Source organism: Sylvia atricapilla, chromosome 21, assembly GCF_009819655.1.
Source record: "Sylvia atricapilla isolate bSylAtr1 chromosome 21, bSylAtr1.pri, whole genome shotgun sequence".
NCBI classification, from domain to species: Eukaryota; Metazoa; Chordata; class Aves; order Passeriformes; family Sylviidae; genus Sylvia; species Sylvia atricapilla.
In genome coordinates this window covers 5658328-5671661 of record NC_089160.1, presented here as the reverse complement: position 1 = coordinate 5671661, position 13334 = coordinate 5658328, and the positions used below count along the sequence as shown (strand labels likewise).

The 13334-nt window shown below is 40.9% G+C and overlaps 1 protein-coding gene across 4 annotated transcripts in view; it reads left to right on the top strand.

Moving 5' to 3' along the window:
• AFF2 (ALF transcription elongation factor 2) overlaps nt 1–13334 on the top strand; it is a 391718-nt gene that overhangs the window by 168933 nt on the left and 209451 nt on the right. For all 4 annotated transcript variants that reach the window (XM_066334072.1, XM_066334071.1, XM_066334073.1 and 1 more), the window contains exon 4: nt 11054–11098. In XM_066334072.1, the coding sequence (XP_066190169.1) occupies nt 11054–11098 (45 nt within the window). The remainder of the gene's footprint in view (nt 1–11053; nt 11099–13334) is intronic.

Below are 13334 nucleotides of genomic sequence, written 5' to 3'. Positions count from 1 at the left end.
GAGGGAAAATGGGTCAGAATAAATGGAGGAATAGGATCTGGCCTGGCTGCTCTAGGGGCTTTTCTTGGAGTGTCTCCAGTCTCCTCATAAATCAGTGTCTTTCCTAGTCCATTCCTGATGGGATTCGGCAGCAGGTCAGCATCCTTAGGTAAAGAAAGGCTTCCTGAAGTGAGCAGCAGTCACAGAAAGTAAATTAATGGAAGCAGGCATCTGCTGATCTCTTTGACAATAAGGAATTTCACTGCCAACATTTAAAAACCATTGGAAATGGTCTCCATTGGAAACCAGATTTCGACTTTCTGCCCTGGGCTGCCAGAAGTATTTCAGCATAAAATGCTAAAGTAAGTTGAACTTTCAATTATAATTTCAATGACTGTCTAGTGAAATGGATTAATGCTCTGGCACTGCACCTTTGAGGCTTTGGCTCGAATCTTGTAGGATAAAAATCTGTCTGCTTTGACAGTTGAAAAGGTCAGAAGTGAAATAATGTCAGGTGGTCTTAGCCCAATTCAATGTCTTGATCAAGAAGTAGATGTAAAAGTTGTTGATGCGGGATATCACATCCGATTGTTTTCAAAAATACAAATATTTTTATTTACATTTTGTCATTGAAATTAGAGGCAGACAGCTGTATTTGGGAGAGCTGGAGCTCAGTCCACCCTTCAGGAACACTGGGTTGCAAAGTGAGCAAAATGCAGGTTACAATATGCGGTACCTTAAGCACAAAAGCTTGATTTCAGTCAACCTGAAATTGATTTCCTGATACTTGACTGTGTCAAGAATGGTTCACTTAAATATTTTTCAAGTTTAATTTGGGAATTTTTATTAGCTGAGAGTGTGTAGAAAGACCATGTTTTTCTCACTGTTGAGGCAGTGCAAGAGGTCTCTTCAATTTACTTTTTGAAGCTGCTGCAATTCAATTCCTAAGCTTATTAAATAAGATTGTGGTTAAGGAGCAAAGTACAGGTATTTGCAGAATGCATTTTTCTCTTATTTGAATACATACTTAAATAATTTTATGCGATGATTATGTATAAATATAAATTGCTTCTCTGGACATCTCTGTGGAAAGATCACTAAGCAAAAAATGTGTAGCAATAGTAACAGGAGTTTCTGTTGGGGCAAAAGGAGCAAATGTGGGCTCAGGGCTGTGTGTCTCAGTGATGGGGACAGTGGGCACAGAGCTCCAGAGCACCTTTGATCCATCCCAGCCCCATTTCTCCTCAGCCCTCCTCACATCAGGCACTGCTTTTCTCAGCTTTTCTTTGCTTGTTTCAATAAGAAACACCCCCACACAGGACAGTGCAAATTGAAAATCTACCGTCGTGGCACGCTACATGAATTACCCAGTTCTGCTTGGTAATCCATTACAGATGATTAAATAAATGAGTGGTTGTGTCCTGTTCAGCACTGGTAAATCTTTGGTTTATTTAATTCCTTGTGTGTGTATGTGGGGAGGGGTGTTACGGGATTTTTTTCCAGTTGGATTTCCATCTTAAGGCAGAGAAACCACAGTCTCCACGTGGTCGTGGTGCAGTGGAAGAGCTGGTGGGACTGTCCATATGTTGTAAAGATTAATTGGCATTCAGTCAGGCCCCATAAAGCAGGGCAAAGCCTCTGCTTTGCCTTCAGTCCATGTAGTGGGCACAGACAGAAGTCTATTTCTGACATGGAACATGGACTTTTCAGCAGGCTGATCCTCCCAGTCGCAAAACCTTAGAGGAGTCTCAGAGGTTCAGGTGCTGCTCGATGTGGGGCAGCTGTAACACAGTCCCATTTACCCTGCTGAGATCTGCCAAGTGGGGCCCAGGGGGACCATTGAAACCGCAGAATTATCTTTTATTTGTTCTATAGATTTTTCTGACCAAAAAAAAAAAAAAAACAAACCCTACAATACATCACCATCTTCACCCTTCCAAGACGTTTGGTTTAATTGTGGTGTGGACGTCGGTGCTGCCCGTGGTGGGTGCCAGGGGTGCCAGAGGCCAAGTGGTCCCACTGCAAACCATTATTTATAGAGGAACCAAGTGGCAATTTTGCAACTATCACAGCTCAAATATGGGGCCATTTCCCTGGTAATAAAACTATTACTCTGTAACTGTTTACTTATCAGGAGACCATTATGTGATTGATGACCTGAAAATGGAGGTTATCTTTCAATTCATTTGAAATGCAAACTGACTAGAAAATCTATAGTTATTGTGTCGTATTTTTAAGCAAAATCAGGCACCTACATTGACTTCCTATTTACATTTCTTTGAGAAGAAAAATCACATAAAAGCTATCAAGAAACACATTTCACAGCAGGCAAATTAATTGGTTTTACTGTATTTGAATGGAGGGTTTGTCAAATAAAACATGCCATGACAGTTAATAGTGTCATTTAGAGGCAGAAAATTATTGGCTTATTTGTTATTGGATAAAAGGAAGGCAAACACTTTGTATTAGGAAGTTTTAATGTGTTTAAAATCCTCATTAGGGATTTATGGACATTCTTGCTTAGCATAGCGCCTCATTAATTTGAGGCTAAACAGTTACTTCTGTGTTTCAATTGCAATTTTTTTTTTCCCTTTTCTTTAATTAGATCTCGCATTAGAGTTTGGTCTCAACACCACTGGAGATGTAGAATTAATTAATGTGATTTATAAATCTAATGGAAGTGAGTTATTCTTAGATATCTTTTCATTTTAGTGAGCAGTTTAACTGCACACAAGCATAAGTGCACACAGATCTAAGAGATTTGGGGAGCTCAGGAAAAGTATGCAACTTCTGCATTGAATACATTTAGCAGTGTCCCTTGGCATTAATAGATCAAAGCATTTTAATTAGAAATGTAACTAAAAGAGAGGCCATAAAGATCCCATTCAAAATCAGATTTTCCTTGTTCTATGTTCTGTACTGTCCAAAAAGTGTTATTTAAGTCCCCTTTTGTAGATAACCATGACATTCATTGGCAGTTGGGGGTAATTGTGTGTCTTACTATTTAATGAGCATAAGATCTGGCTCTAAATGTAGTCTGAGTTTGGATGCAATTACAATAAAAACATATTCGATAACTATACTACTTTGTATTAATAAAAGGAAAACAGCTTTTATTTCCTATAAGAATTTAATTTATTTGATTGAAGCTTGTGTTAAAAATGCATCTGTGTAGACTAGTTATCCTAACAGGTTGGGATTTAAACCGTAAGATATTTCAAAATACATTTGTTTCCCTCAGAGCAGGAACAGGTCCTTGCCCTTTGAATTCTGGCCCTCTATTTTGAGGTCGTGACTTGCAGGTTGTAACTGTGGTGGAAGGATGTATGAAAGCGACTAATTTGCAAACAGGCTCTGAGCAATTAGTTTGGGTTCCAGCACGGGCCTTGCAGCTGTGGAATTGCTGTGCAAATTATACCCAGGAGTGCATTTTTCTGTGAGGACATTCATGCCTGCTTTAAAAAGCAGAAGTGAAACAGGTAACCAACACAAGGACCCAAGGTACCCAATGCTGGACAGAATTACTGTCAGATGTAAACGCACATTTAAGAAGGTTCCTCTTTAAAACCTCCAAAGAGATGTTACAGTCTGAATTTGCAGGGTCAAATAATGATAATCAGGTTACACTGATGCAGCTTCACTGACATCAGGGAAGTTTTAGTCCCATGGCCAAGGCCACAGCCTGACCTGGTGACTTTGATAATATTTTAGCAGGAATTTGCACAACTCCTGCCTGATGCTGCTCTTGTGCTGGCACACACACTGGGAACAGACACCACATTCCACTAATGGGAAATAGATTTAAAGGAGATCCAATTCCAACTTATATTAAATTTAGACAGCTGTGTCAGTACAGTGAAGGGATTTTGCATGATTTCCAAGAGGTTCTACTCAAGGGGTTACACTGAGAATAAATAGGGTGTCTGATTTACATCCCCCTAGCTGAGGGCAAATGGACTTGTAAGCCAAGCTCCCTTCATGCCTTTTATACTGCTCCATTGTCTTAGGAGAAGTTAATTTTCATTCACACTGGCAAAAGGAAGACAAGAAACAGACACTTGATCATTATTTCTGCCACACCACATCCCTCACCTCAGCAGAGGGTTGCACAGCCTGTTAGTCAGGCTTTGATGTTTCAAGTGGACAAGTGCACTCTGGCATTTTAGGTCAGGGCACCTTTTATCTCATCACTTTAGTGAAAATGGATAAGGTAACGTCTTCCAGGGTAAGGTGAAAATGCCAAGGCACATAGGAAAATGTATGAATTTTATGTAAATAAATAAGTATTTGAAGTTATAAAGAGAAGGAGGAACAGAAAGAGGGAAAAAGAAATTTGACATTCCAAATTTCCTTGCTCTTTGTCAGTATTAAAGGGTTGTAACAGCCTTTATGCAAGCCATGTTTCGGTCATAAATTAAGTACTGCAAAAGCCACTTTTGCTAGGGCCTGGCTTAATACTGGCATTATAAGATACTCTGGTATTATCATTATGGTGAGTTTCTAAAATACTACATTCAGAATATTCCATAAGTAAAATGTGCAGCCTTACCTACATTAAGAAACTCCCAGGAGACCTTGAAGTGAGAGATCACTTTATCAGTCTTCTCTCTCTAATAGAGTTTGGCAATTTACTGCATGAAATAGTGGTGAACCATTGAGTTTAAATTGAACATCAGCATATTGTGCTTTCATGGAGACTGTTCGTGCTGATCAACACTGAAATGGTGTTGTTAAAAGAAAACACCGAAGAGGTGGAAAAGGAAAAAAATTAACTAGATTCAACACATACTGAGAAGAACAAGAAAAGTATAATTGTCACATGCAGGTCAGTCTGGTTTTAAAGTTGCTGTAGCAGAACTAAATACCAGTGAAAAAACATTGTCCTTGTAGTTGGGCTTGCTCAGACTGTTAAAAAGGTCACTGTAAGCTGAGTTCTTTGTAGGGAGATGAAACTGAATCCCTTTCAGTTTAGTCACCCCTCCTGGTGTGACTGCAGAGGTTTGTCTGGCTCTTGGTGACTGGACACGAGCATACAAGAGTCTGGCTTTTGTATGAAACTAAAGGTACCCATTGTGGGCAGCTTTGGCTTCTGAACTAGAAGGTCACTAAAATCACTTTTGGGAAGGTCACTAAAATCAATGTCTGTCTGATTCAGTCAGGCTTCGGATCACACTAGTAAGTTGTTTTTCCTAGCTAAGGTGCTTTATTTGGGGGAAAGGTATAAACTTCTCTGGCCACCTCTGGAAGAGCAGCTCTGACTGCAGGCCAGGCTGCCTTAGCTTAACAAATAAATTAAGTTGCTCCTTAAAAGTCTTTTGTGTTCCCAGGTTCTCCAGTAAATGCATATTTCACACAGCTTCTGCAGTATTTATATTAGAGGAGAACAGAGGAGCAGCTTTCTGTATTTTGTTTTAGGCAATAGTTTTTCTTTCTCTCCTAATTTTTTATATATGTGAAAAGTATATATTTCCACAGACATTTTAATAAGCCCCATGAGATATTTCTGGGGTTAAAATAATGGGAAATGTAGTCTTCTCGTGGTATTTTGGTTCCAGGATGGTGGAGGCACTAAAAGAAAACAGTGGATATGCATTATTTAGGACCCACAAATGGCTCCCTTGAAAATGAATAAGCCTGTGAAAAACACATACATGTATTTGAATACCAAGGGAGCAATTTTGGGTTTGTTGTTTTTTATTTAATACCACCATGTTTGACTTCATTCAGTTGCCTCCAGAATGTAACATACAGCCCTAAAGTATGTGATATCTCCACAAATATCAAACGCACCAGAAAAGCCCTACCATCAGGTTGCAATAGTCATTCCTTGCTCTTTTGCTGCTTCCATTCTCACACATTTGCACTGAGGTTAGTAAGGAAGAGCCAAGAGCCTCCCAGCTAGTGAGATTAGTTGGCATCTATTCCAGGTGTCTTTGACAGGAGTGACACTTTTTGGACAAAGCATTGAGAAAGGAAGCAGGATCATGTGGTGTGAAACAATCCAAGGAGGTTTGAGCAGCGGGCTCCGAGCACAAGTGTAAGCTTTGCTTGAAGTAAGTATGGAACAATCTTCTCAGGAGGAGAAATGTGTAGTCAGAGGGCAGCTGAGGGGAATGTTGGGAGCCACCAAAGTGGAGAAATGAAGCCTGAGTGTGCAGGAAAATACTGATGGCAGTGAAAGGAGAGGTGGTGTTGGAAGGACATGGGTGCAGGTGAAATATTGCATGTTCTCAGATCTGTAATGAGCGTGTTGTAAGAGCTGCACCACGGGTTCATACCTAACCTGGAGATTCTGCTGTTCTTAGTACTTCCCATCCATTTCCCACTTCTATTAATCAGAAAAACGCCAGAAGAACCAAGCCCTCTCTGTTAATGAGAAGCCTGGCAGGAGCTGGAGGCACTCAGAGGACAAGGTTTCCTCTGGACTGTCCTCCTTCTGCTGTTCCTGGTTTTCCGAAGTGTTTTCCTCTTATCACTGTGTGGTGCACACTGGAAATGATCAATCAAGGTCTATGCACAGGATCTTTCATGCTGGCAGTGAAAAATCAATTTGTGTTCGAAGGAGTAAACAGTAGCATCAGCTTCATTTCCCAGAGTCAAAATGGATTCCTTGATAAAGGAGATGACAAGGAAAGCTGAAGCTCTTGATGTATAAGCAATAGGTGCTCATGTGCAAGAAAATGAGGGGGCTCCTACATTCATTTACCATGCTACACTTACCTTTTCAATAAAACAAAGATAGGAAGAAGAGATTACTTGTTGAATGCCAACTGTGCGTCAGTTAAACCAGGGGGATGTTGTGTCATGAACAGTTTGTACAGATGGAAATGTAGTCGGTCAGTTCTGGAAAGGGCGTTATTCGTGGTGTATTCTGCTTTATGTGGCACTACATGTGGAAATTTTCAGAGACTATTTCCTCACAGTCTCTTGGAAGATTGTGTGCTAACATTTTCTGAGAAATGTCTGCTGTTGGATGTAACTTAACAGGGGAAAGAGTCTTTATAATGATATTTCTGTGCCACGAAAACAAATCTGGATCTCATGCAGGTTCTAAATTGTCCAGGAGGTAAGAGTACTCAAGGAACTGTAGGATGAATAAATGGAAGGTTAAACCAACGTGACTCATCGATATTGTAACCATTCACCCAATGTCATTTGTCTGTAACATTAAAGGCTACTATCCCTCACTTTTAGATTCTGCCCTCCTTCTCTCCCTTTAAAGTTAAGCACGTGAGCCACACAAGCATACATTAAACCCTTTGGTTCCAACATCATTTAAGCTCTCTCCTCTCTCCTGTGAGACCGAAAAGTGAAAGAAAGCTGTGGACTACTGGCTTGTATTAGGTGGAATATTTTGACATCTGACCTTTCCTTTTTCCTTTTTTCTTTTTTTTTTTCTCCTTTTTTTTTTTTTTTTTTCTTCTTAGCAAGCAATATTTAAAAGTAAACATGAAGCATTTGGTGAATGCAAAAGAGGTTTGCCAGATTAAAAGGAAATTGGAAGATGGGTTCAGTGTAGCATGTAGCTGTTGTGAAATCTTCTTGCTTTGATTGAAGTTTTATTACCTCAGGATGTCTGTCTGCAGCTTGTGCAGCATTCACTGTTCTGCAGTCTGGGCTCTGTGAATGCATGCTGGCTTGAGAGAAGAGCTCATGATGTGAATTGCAACCCCTCAGATCTTGCAGAAGTCAAATCCCTGGAATCTGTCCTTTCGGCTGAGTTAGACCATGCTGCTCCTAAGGGAGAAAAGCACCAAAGCATGCACAAGTTGCAAGCTGTGCCCTCTTTTTTAGACTGATAGTGATGAAGCTGAAGAAGGAGAGAGGGAGGGGATGGAAAATCACATAATGGGTCCTAAAATGCTTAATTTTATTAGATTAGGAAAGCAGTAGTATGGGATGAATGTCCAGCCTTGACTAACTACAGGAGGAACGTGGCAGTTTATAATGGCAATTCTACTAACAATTTGTTATAGTGCTAGCACTTGAGAAAGTGATGAATATTGTATCTGCTCTGTTTCATTCTGTCCCCTATGAATCTGTGCCGGATGCTGTGTGGTGTGCCATGTGGGCCTGCTCACACTTGTTAGCTGAACGCGGGTGTTATGGACAATTAAACTCACAATTTTTAATTCACACTTTGAAAGGTTGAGAGGTTGTTTTTCCCTTTTTTTTTTTTTTTTTTCCCAGCAGGCTAAATTCTAATAGATCTCTGCCTTTCAAGTCTCTTAGAATGTGCAACTGCAGCATGAATTTAGAAAAATGGTCTCATTTCTTTAGAAATCCATTAATAGTAATGTACTGAAAGACTCTTACATTGATCTTCTCTCTGATAGCCATGTTTGTAATAATTATTCTTTTAATGTTGCATCAATCTAAATGTTTTCCTCTTTGTGCTCGCTCCTACTTGGATCTCCCTATATGACAATCACAGCACTTTGACATCTTGCATTACTTTAATACCAGTGATTCAAAACAAAGCAATGCCAAGGGGAACAAAAGTTCTGTCAAGCCATTAAAATCTTCTTTGCCATTAACACAATTAAATTGATGCCTGAGCATTTAAAGTTATTAGCAAGTGCTGCCAGCAGAAGCTGGTTACAATGGCATAATATATAGTGTGCTTATAAAGTTAAAATGGATATGTTTATTGTTATTATCATCATTAGTTCTGAAGTAACATAAACTTAAACAGGGCTGTGAATTGGGAGCAGGACTGTGAGACAACCAAGAACATGCTCTGTCCTGTGTTAGCAGTGAGGGACACAGTCATCACTTTTCTAAACAAAGAAATACACGTGGTACCTTGGCTAAGTGTTACAGCTGGCATGTGTAATGGCAGGGAAAAGTGTTAAATAAAGAGAGCTTCTGTCCTCTGCTGCTCTCACTCTTCCCAGTCAGACTCACTCAGCTGGATTTTGGGCTGCTTCTGCCTCTGTGGTGAGAAATTTTGTGGTTGATGTATTCACTCTAAGCTTATTGGAAAAGTGGTTTGTTTTCTCATAGTCCAATGTATTCTTTTTTCAATGGGAAAAAAAAAATGAGGCATGTGTCAGAGACATGTGTTCTGTCCCGCTGCACAGTGCAGTAATACCCCTGCTTGCTAACCTTGCTAACCTGAAAATGAGGATTAACCATATTCCTCACTGGATGGGGCTGGTATGAGGGATGGAAACACAGATGAGCAGAGAACATATTGAGAGAAAAAAAAAAACACCCTAATTTAAGTGAAAAGCAGGGAGATGAAGGATGCCCCATCAAGTCAAGTCCTGTGGTGTGAGGGTGGGCTGACTGCATGCCTGTTGCAGTTCATGCTGGCCACCCCCTGGCACTTCTCAGCCAGGCTTCTTAGGTGATTTGAGCTGAGTAGAAACTGGGGACAAAAGGTAAGGCTCTTTTTTGGGGGGGTTGTTTGACAGTTTTAAGGTGATATTGTGGAAAATTATATCTGTAATAGATAAAAATCACTAATACCCCCGTGGTGTAGTCATATTCACTTGGGGAATCCTCTGCCAGGATACTGAGGAACTGTTGGGAATTCAGAGAACAGTGATGAAATAAACCAAAGGGAAGGAAAGTCTTGTTTATCAGGAAAGAGGGTAAAAGTTGAACATACAGAATTTGAGAAAAGTGGAGTATAATTTTGCATGTCTGTGTATGGGGTAAATGTGAGGGAAGTAATGAATTACTTCTAGTAGTGGGAAGAGCTCTACAGGAAAGCTGAGGTGACACTGAAAACAAGATTTTAACCATTATAAAGAAAGTACCAAGTGGTTTACAACACTCCATATTTTATTAAGGGAAGGAATGGGAAACCCATTTCCCTACAGTTTTTAGGTCAGACTGGCCATAGTACTAGAAGACACAGGGAAAATCTGCTACATTGCAGTGCATGAGCTTGGTGATCTAAGAGGTCTCTGTGGTCTTTGACTCCTGTGGCTGTGGGGATTTATTCCTGAAGCTTAGTGCTGGCTGAAATGCAGGCAGGAGGCCGTGGTCAGAGCTCGTGGTCAAGCTCCACACAGATTAGGATGACAGGGGTTAAGTTTAGTCATGACTGTCTTTCACCAAACTAGTTACTAAGGGCAATAAGAATCAGGCAGGAAAAAAAATCTCACTGAATATTTATGGCATAAAGGATTTACCTGTGCTTTGGTACCTTCCTGAATATTATCTCTTCCTCTCCTGCTTTACCCCGTAAGAGCCCACCATAGCTATCTGCAAGTGCCACAGAGTGGCTGTACATACAGGTCACATCTGCCTGTTTCTGTTTCTTCACAGTATTTAAAGGGTTTTGTGCTCTTTTTGTATCCTTCAAATGAGGGATTGTGGCAAACGCTGTAAGTACCATTTAACAAGTATTTTCAACAGGAAGGTATTAGCAGCATCACTGTGTGTGTGCAGAGTGTGGCTGGGTGCAGAGATAAATGGAATCTTTCTGAGGGGAGAAGGAGCAGCTGTCAGGCCTCTGGAGATGGATACCTGTGTGCTGTACAGGCTGCAGAGGACACTGAACCTGCAACAGGCTGATGGAGTGAGGGACAACAAAATCAGCAGCCATCCTTATAGCCCACCAGTATTTTACTACAGTATATATTTAAGAGCTGTCTGGGCTGTTAGCCTATTAAGCTGTAGGATAAGATGGTTGATGATAACAGCTTTCTCCTGTTATCACCTCTGTCCTTCCCTGCAGCCTGTGGCAAGTTAAACCAAACCTCGCCCTCTCTCTGAAGGCTGCCCATAGGAGTAACAGTGGGATCTTCTTCAATTACAGAAGTTTCAGGCAATTCCACTGCCAGTTCTCAGCTGTGAGGAAATCAGAGTACTTTATTGCTTCAAAAGTGTCGTTGGGAACACAAAGCAGCGTGGAAGAAAAAAAAAACAACTTTTGACAAAATGGGTCCTGCTGATGATTTATGTTGATCTGAACTGGAAAATTTGGTAGGCAGCGAGCATGGATACAGCAGTCTTCAAACAGAGGCAGTTGCTTGTTAGCTGTTCACCTGTGTGCTTGAACTTTGCATCCAGCACCTGACTAACATTTCTTTTTTTTTTTTTTTTTCTTTAAACCTAGGTTGCCCTTCCCAATGACTCCAGCTGTGTGGAAGAAATACTGCGGGTAAGTAATACCCTTTGCTTTTTTCTCTCCTGTATAATTGCAGCGCTGTTATTTCATCTTCCTGGGAGAGGGTTTATACGGCTGTCTTTAACACTGTAGTTAAATAATAACGTGTCAGTGGGTCTGTATTAAGAGACACAGACAGGGGGTAGGCCCAGGGTGCTCCTTAGTGAGATCAGTTCACCTAATACTCTGCATCTGCCAGCTTGTTTCAGTCAGGATTTACACATGTTCCTGTTCTTTTCAAGCTCTCTGAGTCTCTCCAGGACACATTTCTCTCCTGCCCTGAGGTGCATTTGCCTTAATTCCTCCACTCACACACTGACCTACAGTCTTCCTCCTTCCCCTAGACTACAATTGCTCATCATTCATAGTTTTGTTAAAGACTTACAGACATGGGAGTTTTTTTCTGTGATCTTTGGCCAGTGGTTGAATACAGAAAATTGCTACTCCAAACTGAGAATGGCTTAATTGCGAGAAGATCATGTAATAAGAAAAAGGGAGGGTGCACAAGTTGTATGCCATACTCTGAGTGTAAGATGGGCTTTTCCTCACACCCCAGCTTTGGGGTTCCCTGTTGGCAGTGAGGTTTGCAACCCACCAGTCCCTTTCTCTAGGTTTTTGTCCTCATGGGTTGAGTTTCCCATCTGCCAGAACTACCCCCTGGGATTGCCAGCCACCCAGCTGGTTTGTGGTGTAGAAGGGATAAAATTTCAGTGGGAATTTGTGCCAGCCATCTCCTTGTTACTAGGATTTACCCAGACCTGAAGTCATGTGTAACAGTTGTGCAGCTTGGTTTCAGCAGAAATTTGCACTTTGAGAACGTGGATAAGTTTCCATCCCTGACAGGTACTTTTTTGGCCTTTCAGGGCCATTTACATAGGCTCTGGTGAACTTTGGGAGTGTGGGTCTCAGCTCCCTCATGGCAGCTGCACTCAGTAAAAACACCAGATTATCCACGTTTCTGGCCTGCCAGGGATGTTACAGAGATAAACACAAAGGATTCCAAGACAGTCAAACCCCAGGGGTGGGTGACTGGGCTGTAATTGTGCATTTTGCCCAACCAAACCATTGGAAGCCCCTGGCACTTTCTGCTCTGGGCTGTGTCTGCTGGGGCAGGGTGCTCTGCCTGGCAGAGCAATGAATACCTTGAAGTTTTGCAATTTTTTCCCATTTTTTTGATTTGTTTTGGTTTTAAGTTGGGGAATAAGTGATTTAATTCAGTCCCATCCCTCAGAAAGACACAGTAACTCTCAAGGGTTTCTTTGCTAGACCTTACAAGGAAGAGGTACTTCTGCAAAGATCTGTGACCTCTGGTTTCACACAGCCCTTTTTTCCAACTGAACTTGATTAATGGTTTCTGTAATTGTAGAGGTTTGTAATTTCTAATCTATCTTCTTTTTTTTTTTTTTTTTCCCATCTTGGAGAAAAAAGGTTTAATTGAATTTATATTCTAAAATTCTTAACTGAGTAAGGGAAAGGTCTTGACTTCATTCAGACCCCTGAGCCTTCAGAGACAAAATTTCACAGTCCTTTAGATTTCCTGAAAACTTAGCTACTTATGTCATCTTGTGTAAATGCTTGAAGGACTGCTCCCAATACTACAGCCAAAGGTTAATGGCAGACCAGTCTCCTGTTGATTTTACTTTTCTAACTAGGGTAGCTGAGAAGGTTATGAAAAATAATGATAAATAATAATAACTAATCATCATCATCTCTTACACAACTAAGGCCAAACAGTAATGATAGTACAGACTGCATCTTATGCAGGTTGCTAATACCAAACTAAAGATAAAGGCAAATACCTGGTTGTCTACATTTTTTTTTCTCTTCCAAAATATATTTGGTTTTTTTTTTTTTTCCAATCAGTGCAATGGTTTTGAGAGTGTGGATAATATGGAAGACAGCCAATTAAAATGTGTGTGTGTAACTCACATTTATTAATACGGATTTAAATTAAGTTGTCACTTGCTATGCGCACCCATTGAAAAATGAGTTCACTGAAATGTTGTGATCCAAAGTGCAGATGGGTCAGGCAGAGCTGACATTTAAAACCAGTCTCCAGAGCTGTTCCTTGTGCCACTTGTACCAGTGCTTTACATCAGTGTGCCTTGCTGTCAGTGCCTGTGATGTGACACGTGTGCTGGCCCAGGAGAAGGAGGTGTGTAGGTGACACTGAGGGTGAGCAAGCTGATCCTTCTCCTGTCTGTGGAGGGCACAGAAGGCACCTTTCAGC